Raw genomic sequence first — 18,863 nt, 5'->3', positions numbered from 1 at the left:
ATTTATCTCATTGTCTATTAAAAATTAATTAATAAAATAGCATATTCTCTCACTTTCATGATCTCCAACTATTTATCTAATAATTATGTGGCTAATAAATCTCAATTTTTTATCACATTTCAATTCCTACAATGCTATTAATTTTGTATTTAATCTCTAATAGCTATTTTTTTCTCATTTGTTTCTCCTATCTCTAATCAACTAAAAGTAATTTGTATTTAATGATCTCCAACTGTTTTTTTCTATATATAAAACAAATTATCTTTTTTGTTTAATTATTAGAGCTAAAATTTTTAAAAGAAATTATACAAATGAAACATAACAATCTAATCAATATATTTAATTCTATAAGAAGACTTGATTTATTTCCAAATGCATATATTGCTTTTAGAATAATGTTAATATTTTCAATACGTCTTGCTTCAGTGAAAAAAAGTTTTTCAAAATTAAAATTAATAAAATCTTATTTAAAATCAGTAATGTTTCGAGAAAGATTAATGGATTGACTTTTTTATCAATTGAAAAAGAAATATTAGTAGAACCTATTATAAAAGCATAATTAGAGATTTTGCATCTCAAAAAGCTAGAAGAATAAAAGAAAAAGTCTCATTTGAATATTTAGCTTTAAGTTAAGCTTATTGAGCCGCTTTTGCTTACCGACATATAAATTTCAAAGATATAATGAAACTCAATAATTGACGGTGTTTTGCACTGACAAAATCAATGCACTGAGACTCACAGAAGTATTACAAGATTATCAAACTTCTATAGGATTTTTTTGTAGCAAAACGACATAGAAAGCGATATAGAAGAAAACTTGATGCATATGGAGAAGGAATAAGAGATTGTTGTTATATTGTTTTCTGTGTCTTCTGTTATTTCAAAGGAAGTCTGTATCTTTTGTTGTTCCAAAGGAAGTCTTTTTATAGATATAGGTGCTTATTCCCCACAGACACAATTGTGACTGTTTAAAATATCACCACTATTTGTTTTTTCTAGTAGTCATGATTTTTTTATTATTTTTTAATTTCCAACAAACATGACTTTTTTTTATTTGAAAATGTCCAAGAGGATTAGTTCGTAAAGTATATAAGAAAACAAAAATTAATGAAACCAAAACCATCCAATTTCTGAATCATCTACCTTACGCACCAATTTATCATCAAATATTAAATTATTCAATAAATCGAGCCCAAAATAAAAAACTTAGTCTAAAAATAATTAACGAAGTTTCAATCTTTTTTTATTGGCTATAGTTTATAAGACATATTTTTCAACTAGCGTTAATAATCCTTGAATGCAGCAACCGTTTGGTTACTTAATGGAAAAATGTACCATGATGGAGAGAAATTCAAAGAAAATAATCTTACATGCGGAAGAGTTGTTTTATTTTCATATTTGGACGTTGGTGCATACAAATTACAATTAAACAATTCAAGGAAGTAATTGTACAATTGAAGAAACCTTTCTTAATTAACAAGTAAAAAAAGAAAAATGACTACAAACTTTAGAAAATAATAAAGCAATTTCTGATTGTACTCATTTGATCTTAGAAATTTTTTTAAAAAGAAAAATCAACGACCTGAGACCTGTGAGATAGAATTAGTTGCATTAGATGAGGCAGTAGAAGTGGATCTATCTTCAGGAACAATCCTCCTTTCCGAATCAATGAAGGCAGGTCTAGTGGGCTGTCTTGGCTCTAAGGAACTCATTGTTTTAAGCATAGCAACCACTTCAGACATCGTAGGCCTTAAAGCAGCCGATGATTGAGTGCATAGGAAGGCAATTTGGATGATTCTTTTCATATCTTCCAAGTTATATCCAGTTGGGTCCAAGCTTCTGTCTACTATCTCCATGGCCATGTCATCTTGGTATAGTCTCCATGCCTACATAAACATATACAAACCACAATAACAAAAAAAATGAAGATTTTTATGTTTGCAAAGTCATTTTTGATGCATACATTTTTTCTTTATTGCGTAACCTAAGTGGATGAGTGTGGAAAATGAATTAGCATTCCATAAATGAAGGATCAAGAGAGGAAAATCACCCGTTTGAGAAGGAATTCGGCAGTGGGATCAAGGGAGGTGTCAGTGTTCTTTTGGCCGCTAATGATTTCGAGGACAACCACACCGAAACTATAGGTATCAACCTTTTCTGATAATTGCCCATGGATTGCATACTCTGGTGCTGTATATCCACTGTTCCATCAATATATAATTACCATCATTAATAACCAAAACAAACTGAAGAGAATTTTCTAAACACCCCGGCCCCTTCCCCCTTACATATTTCAAAATAAGTAAAATCAACAAGTCTAAGTGCATGTATCGAAGAATTGAATTCGAATCTTCTGTTTTTTCAAATGAGAGATGCTACATATAATTAAGGATATAGGTTATTTAGAATGGGAAAAGATAAAATGATGATTGGACTTACAAAGTTCCAGCAAATTTGGTGCTAAGATGAGTTTGATCCTCAGGTAACAGCCTGACCAATCCAAAATCTGCTATTTTGGGCTGAAAATCTCTATCCAAAAGTATGTTGCCAGGTTTTATGTCCCGATGTATGATGCATGCATGGAACTCCTCATGCAAATAAGCAAGTCCCTTGGCTGTGCCCAGGATTATATCAAATCTCTGTTTCCAATTCAGAGAACCATGCCCTTCACCTATTTTATATATGGGGTTTAAAAGAGAAATTGCATTCAGAATCTATAGCAAATTAATATATATTGTACAAATGTTAACATGTCTGATGCAATTTAATTACTCCAAGATCCAAAAGTAAAATATTAGGTACCAAATAAGTGCTTATCAAGGCTGCCATTTGCCATGTACTGGTAGACAAGGAGAAGCTCTGGGCCTTTACTACAGCATCCAATGAGGCGAACCAGGTTCCGATGATGAACATTACTTATAAGCTTCACTTCAGTATCAAATTCAGTCTTCACCCTTTCGGATTTGCTTATAGCAAGTTTCTTTACAGCTACTACTCTCCCATTCTTCAAGATACCCTACTCTCATATCACCAAATTTAATTAGTAGAAAAGTAAATTTAATTATTGATTAAATTACAAAACCGATCACATCTCTAACTCTTAACTTATCACATGTTTTCCTCAAATGTTCAATTTCTATTATTATCATTACTACGTATAAAAGTACCAACTCATAAAATTCAAAAAGTGAACCACATATATATATATATATGCTCTTGACAATTTATTTAATTAACTATTTCATCCTTCATTAATTATTATTATTATTATTTATTTCTTTACTATAACGACATTGAAATCCTTATTAAAATAAACTTTCCTTAATTGATTACAATATTAATTACTTATTTATAATAATAATAATAATTACATGATATTCCCTCTTTTTTCTCTGAAAATCTGATTATACCTATTTTCTTATAAACATTGAAATTTTTATTTAAGTAAATTGTTCTTAATAAAATTTAAATTTAACTGTATTAAAAACTGGAAGCTTGATTCCCAATAGTTATGTTACTATGCTCTCATTCAGGAATCTATCACAAAATCATCATTAAAATTTTAAGAAAATATATCACACAGTCATCATTTAGATTTTCAGAAAAATAACTTTATATTTTTGAGGTTACTAAAAAACTATATGGTGAATATTGTTATATGAAAGTATTTATATTGATTTGTTTTTCAAGTGATAATCTGATGGACCGGCACTAATAAGGTAATAAAGAGTTTTCTAAAGAGACACAAATTACAATAATAACTTTTTTTAATTGGTTATTACTTGTAAAAATAATATTCTACAACATTTTATTATGGTTGAATATTCAATACAAGGTCCAAAGGAATTTCCTTTTTTTTTTTTTTTCTCTTAGTTGCTTGGATTCCATTTTAGGATGTTCTTGCCAATTTATATTGTCTAATTAGTGGCTAGAAAATTAGGACCTATAATATATAAGATTTAAATAATCAATTGATGCTGAGACTTAATAGATCATTAAATTTTTATTTATTCAATTTCTTTATTATGTAACTAATCAAGTAATTATTTTTTGTATAATATCTAAAAAAGCCTCTAAATTATTCAGAAAAATTCAAATAATTCATTATACTTTTATTGTATTTAATCAAGTCTTTGTATTTTTATTTTGAGCCAATAAAATTTTTGTATTTTTATTTTGAGTCAAATAAACTCTTATTGCTAATGGTTGACTTAGTTAAAATGTTAGTTATCATTTTACATCATATGATGTTGATATGGTACAACTATAACATATTGACTTGTCATAATGGATGATGATATGACACTTTAATTTGGCATAATGATATAATCATATCATTTTTTCACTATTTACATTAGTATCATGTTAATGTCACATAGGCATAAAATAACCATTGACATTTTGATTAATGACATTAGTTAACAATTAGTCATAAGAATTTATTTGACCTAAAGTAAAAATATAATAGTTTAATTGAACGCAATAAAAAATAAAAACTTATTTGAATTTTTTTTTAAATGTTCATAGGCTTTTTTGAGCATTATGCTTATTTATTTATGAAGTTGCATATTGAAGTAGAAATATTATTATAATTAAATAACTCTTAACATGTACGACAAGACTATTCCATCTGATATAAAAATTAAAATGAAGTAAACTAAATAATCAATAAACAAACAAACTAGCATATAATCGGACAAATTGACAGAAAATTAGATCAAATTCACATGTAGTAAAACTGGAACTTAAGGATATTCCTTGGAGTATGTGATTTTTTAAACTTGTAAAGGATATTTTACTCTTGATATTTTTTAAGGTTATTCTTCAATCATGGAACAGCTAATAGCGTAGGGATGATTAGTAATAGCTATTCCGTAGTTTTAATTGATTTTGGGAATAGCCATTCCAGACTTGAAGCATGTGACAATCAAACAAAAAAACAAATGTTCCTTAAAAAATAGAAGGGAATGACTTAGCTATTCCCCTAACAAAACATGCTAAAAGGTTCTATATAAACCTTCTTCTTGCCATTTAGAAAAATATCTCATTCATAGTGAGCAATAATTTGTTGGATGGAAGTATCTACGTGACAATTCATGTTTTTCATTATCTTAGTTGTATTTACATTTACATATTCTTTTTGAAGATTACGTACATTTATTTTAATTGATGTTTAAATTATTTATGAATCTCATCATTTATGTATTAAACTTCCAGGGTAATTCATTGATTTTTTATATACAAAAATAAATTATAGATCTTAAATTTTTAAAATTTAGTGTTTTGCGTAAATATTGATTGAATAAATATTAACAATTATGGTACGCAAACTTGATCATCACATTTATTAATGTAAGTTAAGCATAGAAATTATGTTACTCTTAATTATTTGTTTAATTACAAATTTGTTTTGATAAATGATTTTTTTGTATTTGTTGTTATTAAGCATAAAGTTTAAAAAAATTCATTAACTATTCAAGAAAATTCAAATAAATCTTTATTCTTTTATTGTGTTCAATTAAGTCTTTATATTTTTAATTTGAATCAAATAAGCTCTTATAATTAATGGTTATAATTAATAATTAACTAATTATCATTAATAAAAAATATCCATTGTCATTTTATACCCATGTGACATTGACGTGGTGTTCATATGGAGGATGAAAAATATAATATGGCAATATCATGTCATATCAACATATTATGTAATAATCTATTATAACATATCAACATATCACGTCAGTGTTACGTGGTATAGAATGATAAGTGATATTTTAATTAAATTAACTATTAATTATAAGAGTTTATTTGACTCAAAATAAAAATAAAAGAATTTATTTGACTCAAATTAAAAGTATAAGAGCTTGATTGAGTGCAATAAAAGTATAAAAGTTTATTTGAATTTTCTAGAATAGGTAAAGGACTTTTTTAGATATTATGCCTTATTCTTACTAATTACATATCACTAAAGATGAAGCTAAAAGAATATATATATGCCTTAAAGAAAAAAAAAAACTTCAACAACATAAATTAAAAGCTTTAGCATGGTAAAGAAACTTAATTTAGTTTAATTATTAATTTATGCAATTATTTATACAATATATGTTTACATTAAAATTTTTATTATTATTACTTATTTACAGCAATATTTACTTTTGTTATTAAAAATAAAATTTTAATATAAAAATTATATATAATATTTATGCGTTAAATCATTCACATAAATACACATATAGTATTAGGCATAATATTCTAAAAAGCCCCTAAATTATTTAGGAAAATTTAAGTAAACATTTATTCTTTTATTATATTTAATAAGTCTCTATACTTTTATTTGAGTCAAATAAATCTTTATATTTTATTTTAAATCAAATAAACCCTTGTAACTAATAGTTAACTTAGTTAAAATGTCACTTGTCATTCTATATTACGTAACACTACATGACATGCTAACATGTCATAATGAATGATGATGAGTCATGTTGATGTGATCTAATTATTAAAAGGGGAAAGCGTTAAGTTACAGACTGGTAGATACATGTTAGTCAATACATTGATTGAAAAATTAACCGTTTAAGTTGGAAGAAGGGTTTTTTTTTTTTTTTGTACTAACTTAAAAGATGGTATAAAAGTCATAGAGAAGAAAATGATAGTTGAGGCGAAGTTATAATCAAGGATGGTGCATGCAATTGAGTAGTGTGGATATATAATCGGTTAAACCACGGCATAGAAATTTATCCAACAAGGTTCATAATTAATTTTGTTAATGCTTACCTTGTATACTTCTCCGAAGCCTCCTTCTCCTAATTTATTTTCTTCACTAAAGTTTGTTGTTGCAAAATTCAGTTCTTTATAAGTGTAGCTCAATGGGCCTTGCAGTTCAGGTGGCCCCTCTATGTCTCCTGTTGTTATCAAGCAGAAGCAGCTAAGTACATACCTTGAGTTAAGAAAATTTTCATAGAGAAAATCATGGCTGGGAAGGTATGTACCTTGAGGGACCGCCTTCTTCTTTCTTGATGTCTTGATCCAAACGAAAAATATAGTTAGAAGCAACAAGAGGCCTCCACCTCCAACCAGCCCTCCAATAATAGCTTTCTTTTTAGTTGAATCTCCTGCAGTTAGATTTTATATTCAACTTAATCAGCTAGCTTTAAGTGGAGCAAGAAACAAACCCAGAGAATAGTCAGTGAATGACTTGGAAAATATAGGGAATTGGAGGTCTTACTGCTTTTCAAGAAGGGCGTAATATCAATGGTGTTGTTAGCACCAAAGAAGGGCAAGTCTGAGTACCTTAAGAAACATCCTGTATCTACTGCCCTACCGTCTGAGTCAGGTGGACATCTTTGGATATTGGCATAAGCCACCTGCAAACATTCTTTGCAGCCACGCTTGTCGATTGTTTCGACACATTGTGCCACGGCATACACTGTTACATTACCATTGACACCAACCACTTCCTTCTTAGTTGCACCAAAAAACGAGTCGATCCTAGGCGTCGCCTCCACAAGATCTCCTAATAGGCTCTCGACTGTGGTTTCAAAAACAGTCTGCTGTGATGCAGTGCGGTTCCCACAAATCCCAACATGTCCAATTTGTGTGCTCTGTTGATAGAACATGTTGCTTTCGTACCTGAATAAAGTTAAGCAAATCAATACAACACCTCATGATCGGTGTAATCAGTCTCTTCTTCCTCTTGCTAGCTGTTGGATATACTTTTTATAGGCTGTTAAAAACAGAATGAAAACCTCAGCCAAACATGGATGATTCTTTGCTGATTTCCAAATCATCTGAATTTAGTGATGTTTGCTAGCTGCTCTGACTTATGGTTGAGTATGGTTGCATAGCTGCTAGCTTTAATGGATCATTGATTATTGCATAGTAACCGTTAACGGTTATGAGATGGAATTTAAGAGCAAGCAAACTTATACCTGAGGAAGCAGCCATCATAGATGACACGAGCACCATTGGCGGTGGAGCAGTTGCGGATTTGTGATGAAGCAGTAGTGAAGCAGGAGAGACAGTCCTTTTTAGACATGTAATTCCTACACTGCACCATGGCATAGAGTGGGTTCGAACCCGTAGCGTCTTGAGCTACTGCAAAGAGCATGTTGTTCTCTAACTGCCCTCTGAGTTCTGTTAATGTTGCATTTAGGTTTCTGCTGAAATCTGAATAGCTGGTCACATTGAACTGACTGCACCCCTGGTTTAGCAGAAAGGTTTGTGGGTCAGAGGCAACCACTTCCAACAGACACCATATTACTGTCAAGGAAATGCAAATCAATAGCTGCATCTCTTTATCTTTGACCTGCAAATTTTGATGCTGTACGTTTGTTGCCAAAACGAGATGGAATGAATCATGTCAGACACATATATATTGAAAATCTATATGTAGAAAAGTTAAAAGGGTGGAAATATGCTAGTGAAGGGCAAGTTAGGGAGGTAAGCCAGGCTACTTACATGACATGATTGAAGAAAGTCTTATCTTGGCCGGCATAACATTAGAATCTTAATAACATTCTAGCAAATTGACCACCCAATACATCATCCATATAGTAGATGGAATGGGAATTTTGACAAGGAAAATTGAACAAATTTCTGACGCATATGACAGGTAATAAACTCTGAAATTTGTGAAAGTCAATGCATGATAAAACAAATTATACATCTTAATAATAGTTCTTCTGATTTTGATAGCCAGGCAGCCTCCATCCTAACTAATTAGATATATTATAAACTTTTCCATTTTTTTCTATTTGCTGGTATAACTTCTAGTAGCTTATGAATTAGCATAGTTGAATTCTTGACCTCACACAAATTTACTGAACAATGGAGATAACAAGCGTGCAAGGAGATACAATAAACAAAGAAATGACCGCAACATAGAGGACTTTGAATTTTCATAGATAGCTACCACTACCGGTAGCGGCACTTCCTACCTATCCAAGGAGAGAACCAACTAAGAATCTAATGGATTAGAAAAATAGCTCTTTAGAAGAATCTGACTAACATTGTGCAGGACTTAAAAGCCAAATCAGTTTTTTATTTGTCAATAAAAATGGGCTTTGTCCTCTAGTGTTTGGAATTTTTGTGCCAGCTAAGGTGTGAGAAATTAAATTATGGTAATTAAGAATCTATATATAGAATAATCTTTTATAAAGACTGAGAAAACCAGGTTAAGAGGGCTGTCTATTTGCTGTAGCTAACATTTATACAAATAGACTAACATTACAAACATACCATCTTCCAAGCTATTCATATGAATGATATCTTCCAAAATAATGGAAGACTATAAATAGTCAATGCTGGAGGGCTGCTAAAGGGCTATACGGTCAGGGAAAGAGACCTTACTCTAGTTTATTCTCTCAATGTAGAATCAATAGAATGAAATATTAAATGGCTTGTGGCTGAATATGCTGTTGACTTTTCTACATATATATGTTTATTGTTATAACTGTATTATTTTTGGCCAGGTACATGGGTTTATTAAAGAAAAGGGTATATTTTACATAAAACTATGTCCATTATTAGATACCCTATATCCACATGCAGCTTTTAACGACATATCAACATATGACATATCTCCTTCTTGGCCAAATTAAGTTGTTTGTCCCAGCTATAAGAAAGGAAATTTGGTATAAGAAAGGGACTGCTGGCTGAAAGAAAGCTTTCTTGCATGAACTTGTAACTCTAATTGTTCTGCTCACTGTCATTCTCGTGAAGGAACCACAGCAAGCCAAGCACATATATACTTTTAAGAGTCTGGACTCTAGAACTGCTATTTAAATAATACAACACTGCTCTTTCCTATCTCAATCAGAGTATGTTTTTGAATATCATCCAGCTGTCCTTTGAATGGAGAAACATCGAATTTAAGTCTAACTTATATGATTTGATGTTCAACTATTCATCTTTCAGCCTGGGTCCATTTGACAAGGACGGGGGTTCCCACGTTTATGGTATGGAATTTATTCTATATAACTAAGGCCAAGTCAAATTTAGAAAAATAAGCAGTTGAATAATATAAAAAATAAATGATGAGACTCAGCCTAGACCCTAAAGTCAGGGACAACCACAAGAAGGTGATACAAAGTTGGTAGTCCTCAAATTCTTTTTCCCGAAATCCAGTAAATTTCCAGAAGGTTCAAACGTGCCGGACTTCACAGTTTCTTTGGTCTTGGGTAAAACAGAAAGTTTCAGATTGCGAAAATCTCAATATGTTAACAATCGTTGAATGAGCTGCAATGATGTTTTGTTCCACGTTCGACTAAAATGGGTATTTTAATTTTTTGTGAGTAGCTGGCCCCTAGAACTGTAGCATTTCTCCACATGGGGCCCCAATATTTTGTTGATACTGTCTACCAAATGTATGATTCTCAAGTCCGTCGAAATTCTTTGCAAGAAGCAGATTCTAAGCCTTCTACATGTCTTGTTGTAGCAAGTTTGGCGGAGTCTAAAAAAAACAATTGACTTATATTGCATTTGTTAACATTTAGGGTCACAAATCATATATCACCAAGGGATTCTATAGGTGTTAGGCTTATGAGTATTTAAGATTTCTTTTCAATTTAATAAGCATGTTTTTAAGTTGAAAATATAAATTTATGATAAGTGGTATTAAACTTATTTAAATTTTCACTTATATGAGACTTCTTATAAGAGATATCGAGATTGAAATGGATCCGAACCAAGATAAATTCATTTTCTCTATGAGTGAAGGAGTTAGCACAATAAGAGTGTCGCACAATTAACTATAGTGGAATATCACGATTATACATTAGTGAGAGATAAGTGAATTTTAGACTTATAATTAAAAATCTTTCTCCATCTAATAAATATATTTTTTAAATTAAAAATATAAGCCCCCGACATTAACATTTAGCATTGCCAATTTGTCGTTTTTATTATTTTCCTTACTTTAAATCATTTTAGCAGTGAGGGGTCGCTTTTCATCCAATGGGTTCCACTAGCTGCAATATAAAAGGGAATATACTAAATATGCATTACTCTTTTTCTGAAAATCTGCAAACAACAATCCATGTATAAAAAAGTTTAGACTTGGATGCCTTTCTTGTATGTTACTGCAGCACTTTCCATATGCAGCCAATTCTCAATGGCTACACTTTTCATCACCTAATCTATGCACCCAATTCACAATGGTTGCACTTTTCCAATAAACAGCACTTCATTGATGCACCCATAGGCTAACATGGTAACAACTTATTATGACACTAGTTAGCCACATCTCTTTGTAAATCACTAACCCACAGTTCATCTGTTAAAATACATATCAATTCATTGTCACATAAAGCAAATATTTTTTTTTTGAAAGATATACAACATAAAGCAAATTAATATTTACTTTTTTAAATCTTCCAATTAACTTATGCCTTTTACTTAAACAATCGTTAAGACAATTAGTTAGGAAGAAATATTTAGTCAAACTTGAAAAGTCAAACTTTGACCGTGGATTTCTCTCACATGCTTTGACTTTAGAGAATGAAATTTATATAGTTAGAATCCTCTTCTTATGAGTTTTAAATACATATATTATTCGCATTATTTAGACGTGTGGTTAATGAAAATTAAGGATTTATTTGTGTTTAAGATCAACTCAAGGGAACTTTTTAGTGCAGTACAAGACACTAGAAAGACAGAATAAACAAGAGAAGTAGACAGTCTTAAAGTATCTAAAATCCCACAGGTAAAATCGTACGTAGTATTCATTAAGAAAAGCAAACAAGTAATAGCATCAAAGTATAAAAGACAAAACCAAAAGTAAAAAGGGTTTGGAAGATAATTTGGCAACATGTAAAACTACAAACTAAAATCTTTACAAATCCTTGAGATAAAATTATAGCAATCCTTCAAAGAAGCAAACAAGTAATAGCATGAAACTATCAAACGCAAAACTTAAACTACAAGCGTTTGAAAGACAATGATTGGGATAAAATTGCAGCAATCAGACAATAAAGTGCAAAACTTGTAGTATAAAGGTTGGAAAGACAATGGGAGTGTATAAAATGACACCACAATCTTTACCCTACTAAAATATGCATGCATAAGGAAGGTTGTTTTGAGTAAAGAAAGAGTTGATTTTTGCCTTGAAATTAAGAGAAATTAAAAGTTACATGTCTTAACGACTCAGCAAGAGAAATAAGGTTGATCTCAACCTAGTTCGAAGTAATGGGATTATGTTACAAAGTCTAGTTCGAAGTAATAGGTTAATAAACGTGTCATGTATACACGTTTAAACACGTATACACGTTTGAACACGATAACACGATTAAGTAAACGTGTTTAAACGTGTTTGTCATATCTGACACTTTAAGACACGATTAGACACGAAACACGTTAAGGGTAAACCCAAAACCTGTTTAACCCGTGTCTTCTCGTGTCGTGTTAACGTGTTGTGTCCAAAATTGTCAGGTCTATGTTTAACAAACCACCAAAAGTGCCTCCAAGACAATCTTTTGATATAGGACAAGCTACTGCTTCTACAAGAAGTCTGAATATCCTGGGAGATGATTCGTCCACAAAAATGGACTATAAAATAGTTAGAGCCTTCGTTTCTACAGCACCATCCACCATTAGAACAAATTTACAAGGAATAGATAATTCATCAAACATACCCCAACCAATATATAACAAGCAAGAACTTAGCCCAACTAACTCACTTAACATGTCTCCAACATATTCATCAATGACCAAAATCCAAACATAACCACAACTGGTGAAGAAAATTTTGAAATTTTTGTAATACAAAGAAAATTTAAAATCAATAAAGAATGGTGTAAAAAGCATTTATACTCTAAGAAAAATAAGCAAAAAAGAAAAAACTATCTAGAAACATATAAAAATGAAAAAGATCAAATTCTACAAGAATATTATGATTTTATGGAGAACCATAAGATTCTAATAGAATTCTTTTCATGGTTTGAAGAATATTAGTTAGGATCAATAAATACTACAAAAAATATAGTCAAATGGCAGACAATTAAAGAAGAATTTGAATCTCAACATCCTCCTTTAATAGAAGTTCAGTATTCTCACAAGAATATAGGAATAAGGGCAACTCCATTAGGGATGAGATCCTCAGACTTAGGAGAACAAGTTTACTCAAGAGACATTAAAATGATAGTCGAACAAAACACCTATATAAATCTAAATTTACATACCATCACAAAACAACTGGAAAATATAAAATATTAATTTAAAATCCATCTAAATTTATTCAGAAGTATAGAGGTCATTAAGACTAAAGAACCAATTTTCAAACCTTTTGAAATTCTCAAAAAATTTTGACAATCACATCAAAATCAATTTTAAAGAGAAATTCAAAATATGGTACCGTCATTATTATTAATATGTATTTTTTTTATATGTTCAATGTTTTGTGAATTTTATTTAATTTTTTAGATGATTGAGAATTGAATAATATGTAAAGTTCTCTTCAACTGTTAAGTGTCTTTTTCTATTTGGTCCCCTTTTAAAAATGCTCTAACTTTGCCCCTGCAAACCACACAACCTGGTTTAGAAATATATCATCAAATATTTGTTATATAACAATGCCAATCGTTCAATAATGATCCATTAAGCAATAAATTGTTGTAAGTAACATATAGTAACGTACAAGACCTCCCCAATCATGAGCATGCAAAATAAAAAAAAGGAAATATCAGTAACATATAAGATGTTTCAGGTCAAGACTCAAGAACAAAAAAGGACCAAAAAACAGAAGGCACTAACCTTGCCCTTCCTTTCCTGTTATGGCCTGCTTTCTTGCAACTTTTGTTCATACTGTTGGGTGATGGCTGATCATGTATCAAATACAAATAAAACGCAGCAAAAATAAATTTAAACTAATTAAATTACGCCTCACCTTCCCAGGATCTCTTTCATGTCAAATTGAGTACATAATTAAATTAAAAATAAACATGTATGATCATATCAGTTTATCTAAATAACAAAGGTTGATGAATCCTTTGTTAAACTATCAAATCAGCCTTCAAAAAGCTCAACGACCTCAGCCCGGTTGCTGCAAACTAAAGCTGTCCAAAGAATCCTTATGCAGCCTTTAATGGTGATCCACACCAATGAATTAGAAAGTCATTCTTTAAGGATTGGGAGTGCTATGCCTTGACAATGTGCTAGCAAAGATGAGTTTCATAAACTCATAATCCACACAAAATTGTGGGGTTGAACACACACAAGAAATCAAGTGAATGAAAAACTATTTTTCTTCACAAAAGGAATTTCTAATGTGTCGTTACCCCTTTTTTTTTCAGCCGTTTTCTCTCATTTTGTTTGGAGGCTATAACAAGGTATTTATACCTTGGATTAATTTTAAACCCTAATTACAAAACTATTTTGTAATTACCAATTAATCTAATAATTTGATAAAACAATTTAATTAAATCCTTAAGAAGCCCAATTAACTTAATTGTTTAATTTAATCAATTAGGCCCAATAACTTAATTAAATAATTTAATTAATTAAGCCAAACAATTTAATTAAACAATTTTAATCAATTAAGCCCAATGACTTAATTAAACAAATTTAATCAATTAGGCCCAATCACTTAATTGTTTAATTTAATTAATTAGGCTCAATGATTTAATTAAACAATTTAATTAATTAGGCCCAATGCTTTGATTAAATAATTTAATTAATTAGGCATAACTTAATTAAATAATTTTAATCAAGTGCTTGGGAAGCTCATAACTTCTAATTTGATTAAGTCCAACTTAATCACCTCTCCCATTTTATTTTCAATATTCATTTTAGGTGTGTGACCCATTAAGCTTCTAACACGTTGGCAATGAACTCAACATATAATTCTTAAGCTAAACTTAGAATTAGATAAATTTAAATTACTTTAAATTTATTATTAATCAAGTTAACTACCTAGAGTTCATAGACCAAGATTGGGATCTAACAATCCATCATGGCCACCCAAATGTTAGAAGAGTCAAGATGGTTTGACTCAACCTTTCAGTGATCAGCCTTTCAGTGTAATTCATTCCCTCATCATATATTCCGGAGATGATAAAAGCATGGTGTAGTGTCTACTCTTTTTGATCTCCATATTCGTTCTTAAAGTTTGATCATTAGCTTTATAAAGACTTATGAAACTCCTTTCATAATCTTCAAGTCACCTTGGCCAATGACTTCAATAAGCTAATATCAACCAAGAACAGCTAGGATATATCCCTTGCATCACTTGGGGGGATGATTCCTATATTGACCACTCATTTGCCTTCACATGCTTCATGCTATACCTAAAAGCATCCTGTTTTGGCATTTTTGGTTAGACACCTGTAGGGATGAAATCAAAGCATAGCACTCCACACATAAGACAACCTGGTGTCTCAAGTCTAGGGAGTATTTACACAACTGATACATGAGAAGTATTGCATAGACACTTGAGTGAAATACCAAATGCCCTTCTCATGACAGGTCATGTTCAGTGAACTTGCTCTCCTAGGCAAGCACTTACATTCTAGTTACAAGTATCTCTATACTTCAACCTATGAGATCGGTTGCTTAATTCTCAAGTAAGAAACATAGAATATACCAATCTCTAAGTATCATTGATGTCCAGTCTCAATGATACATTGACCAGGAACATTTTGAGATTACGCTTTGATGCATAAGGATCTCATAACGGCAACCCATTACAATTCCCTTGTAAGGCATATTAATCTCAAGGACTTCATTCAATTAGACTTATAACTTTTTATAATTGATATTTTATTGATGAAGGAAAACCTTTAATCATTCAATATGAATGATGTTGTTGTATGATTTGAATCAAGCCTTAATCAATCCCAATTGGTTGCAGGGCTCATCCCAACACATACGTGGTTTTCAAATCTTACACTCCATTTATGCCTCATTTCTTGCATCTGTTGTCTCAGACATGACTTTCATATATTACAGTACATTTTTGTCTGATTAAAGAAATGCAACATCCAACATTCAAGGAATAAGAAGTACAAGAAACCAAAAGAATAGTGTCTAAAACCTTGATAGAAAGGAAGGTGTGTGATGGCCAAAATCAGGACACAACATTTAAGAAAGAGTAGAGGAAAAAGTAATTTGTTAATAAAGAAAAGTTTCAGGTAAAATGTAAGACTAAAAACATACTAATTTTTAGGAACGTATAGTCAGAGACAAGAATATTAAAAAGGATTAAAGAGTACAGAAGCAACTAACCTTATAACACCTCTGTACTGCAAGGTACTTTGGCCAAAAGTATCAAGAAACTCGTTTATAACAACCGAACGGAAGCAGAGAGTGGCAAAAAAACATTGATATAACAGTAATTTCTGCACTTAACTCGAAGCTGCAAAGCAGCCGTTTCTGCTAGTTAATTTCAGAACCTGTAAATAGGAAAACAATACATTGATCTCAAGACAACATAAGAGATTACCGATTCAAGCTTGAGTTGGTAATATTATGCTTATGCTCTGCATTTTCTAAGACACTCCTAAGTTGTCAAGAATAGCCAATTTTCTAAAGGAACCGTTATGCTCGTAGCTATAAGGCAATTAAGAGTCATATGAAAAATGAAGGAAAGCATATCAAGTAACAAAGAAATGCCATCATTTAATTGTATTAGATTAACTAGCTAGGAGCATAACTGGCACTTGAGTAATGCTAGAGTCTCGCTTGTACAAAAGAATCCATGGCCATTAATCATTCCACTTCAACCATCTTAGTAGCCAGTTTTACATATTCGGATAATTTGGACTCTAAATCAAAATTTTCATTCATTCTTAGTAAATTCCTACCTCGCCACCAGAATTAAAAAGATATCAAATAATGGCAAAGCAGCAATGATTAGTACAAACACTAGTTTGTGAAAAGTAAATACTTTTTCAAACCCAAAAGCCGAAGTAACGACACGAGCATGTACAATGTTGTGAGTATACGTGATAACACAAGGATTGCAAACCATGTTCAAACCTGTTAATCCCAGATTGTGATCAACAACTGTATATAGCCCCCAGTACAATGAAACTGATCCTACAAATATTCCATCCAAAAACACAAGAGATATAACCCAATCCCTGTCTTGCAACAAAAGAAGACAGAAGCCCCAAAATCAAAGCCCCAATCCTTTACATCACCCCAAATGACAGAAACACAAAAAAACCAAACCTGTACATATTTATACAGAACACGACCTGCACAAAACTCTTTACACACAGCCATCATCAACAGAGCTTCCAACCAATCCCACAGAACAGAGAAACCCACATCAGCCATCATAACGCAATAAGAAGATGAAATACATTCCAAAAAGAAACTCAACTCCAGATACTTGCTGCGAACAAAAATCAGAGCAGCAAACCCAACTTGCTCAAAAACAGAGTTTAAAACGGAACCAGCTCGGATCAACAAAAAGCAACATAAACAATCCCAGGATTACCCCATAAAGGCAGAAATACAAGCGAAAGCAACAAGAAAACAAAAATCTCAATCTCAAGCAGCAAGCTACGCCGACATCCCACACAAGATAGAAAGCAATCAAACTCATAAAATGAAAAACTACAATTGCTTATTTATTATCAACAAAGCATGTCAATGAAGTTGGATTTTATGAACAACAAAAAGGGTTTTGTTAAGTTAAAACATTAATTATAGTAATATTTTTGTATTAAATATAATCATTGACGGGTTAATGTGATGGTTTTTGATGGGTTAAAAAAAATTGTATATAATATTATTTTATAAGGGACAAAGTTATCAGATATGGTGTGTTTTTGTTGATTTCTACGTTAATAATCTATTTCCATGACACTAACCCCCACCCTCCATGGATGGGTAGCCAATCAGAAAGGAAAAAAAAATCTATTTTCATTACACTAAATTTTTTTTGTTTACCAAATAAACCTATTCAACCATTTATTCAATGATCAAAATCTTTTAAAATATCTTAAAATTACAATTTACAAGGCTTATCCAATTCTTTCAAATAGCATTTTACACCCCTATTCAATCATCCAAGTTTGATCTTTTTATTCAAACTTTTACAAGTTTGAGCACTTTTATTTATTAATCATAGGAAATTTTAAAATTTCAAAATAATATACTTTTAAAAAATTTAAATAAAGTAATTTTCAAATACATAATTTACGAAAATTTAATTGAATTGAATATTCAAAAAATTAAGATCAAAGTTAAAAATATTTCACTATAAAAAAATTAAACTAAGATATATTTATGAAACAATAGATGGAGCATATAAATTAGTTAAAAGTTTATGGCAACGTATCAACCATGCAAATCACTTAAGATTTCTCTCAATGAAATTGTCATTCTAATTACATCTAGAACCCTAGCATGCCTTAATTACTATATCCCTTTTTCGCACGAGTCATAAGAAAAGGGATATCCTCCATGGATAGGCCACAAACATCTGATTATAGAGTCAGACTCTCTATGACTGCAATCTCATGAATTTAAAACCATTCAAAGAGCTCATAGAAATGCTGGAAATTGTTCCAACGCATTGATTTTTCATGTGAAGCTATAAGACATGTTACATTCAAACATGTCTCCCGTGAAGACAACTATTGTGTCGATCAACTTGCCAAGAAAGGGGTGACACACAGCACTCTGTTGATAGTTTGGGTTTGATTCTGGTTAGATGTAAATGGAAAAATGCTGCTGATATGCTCCATGCTATGTTTAGGTTTATATATTGGTGCTTTTAATGACCTTGATTTTATATTGGTGACGCGTTGTCTGGGCTGTTTGTTGGCAACCCTTTTTCAATCATTGGTGGAGCTAAGGTGGTAAGAGGGGTGGTTTATATATATATATAAAATTAAGGGAAAAAAATTTTTTAGCTCTTA

The 18,863-nt window shown here is 31.0% G+C and overlaps 1 protein-coding gene across 1 annotated transcript; it reads right to left on the bottom strand.

Moving 5' to 3' along the window:
- Positions 1,575-8,201, bottom strand: LOC18595610 (putative receptor-like protein kinase At4g00960). Its single transcript, XM_018123014.1, has 8 exons — positions 7,929-8,201; positions 7,226-7,629; positions 6,990-7,112; positions 6,775-6,902; positions 2,803-3,016; positions 2,440-2,671; positions 2,051-2,201; positions 1,575-1,886 (listed from the first exon to the last, which is right to left on the bottom strand). The coding sequence occupies exons 1-8, from the start codon at positions 8,105-8,107 to the stop codon at positions 1,575-1,577; spliced, it is 1,743 nt and encodes a 580-aa protein (XP_017978503.1). The 5' UTR covers positions 8,108-8,201.

This window comes from Theobroma cacao, chromosome 6, assembly GCF_000208745.1.
Source record: "Theobroma cacao cultivar B97-61/B2 chromosome 6, Criollo_cocoa_genome_V2, whole genome shotgun sequence".
NCBI lineage: Eukaryota > Viridiplantae > Streptophyta > Magnoliopsida > Malvales > Malvaceae > Theobroma > Theobroma cacao.
The sequence above is the reverse complement of the archived record's forward strand: the minus strand, read 5'-3'. Positions and strand labels throughout refer to the sequence as shown.

Excerpts from the sequence above, each read along its gene's own strand:
- LOC18595610 (XM_018123014.1), bottom strand. The coding sequence starts at position 8,107 with ATGCTCTTTGCAGTAGCTCAAGACGCTACGGGTTCGAACCCACTCTAT. Across the intron at positions 7,113-7,225 it reads TACGCCCTTCTTGAAAAGCA|GAGATTCAACTAAAAAGAAA; the intron begins GTAAGACCTCCA and ends ATCTAACTGCAG. Across the intron at positions 2,672-2,802 it reads CCTTGATAAGCACTTATTTG|GTGAAGGGCATGGTTCTCTG; the intron begins GTACCTAATATT and ends TATATAAAATAG.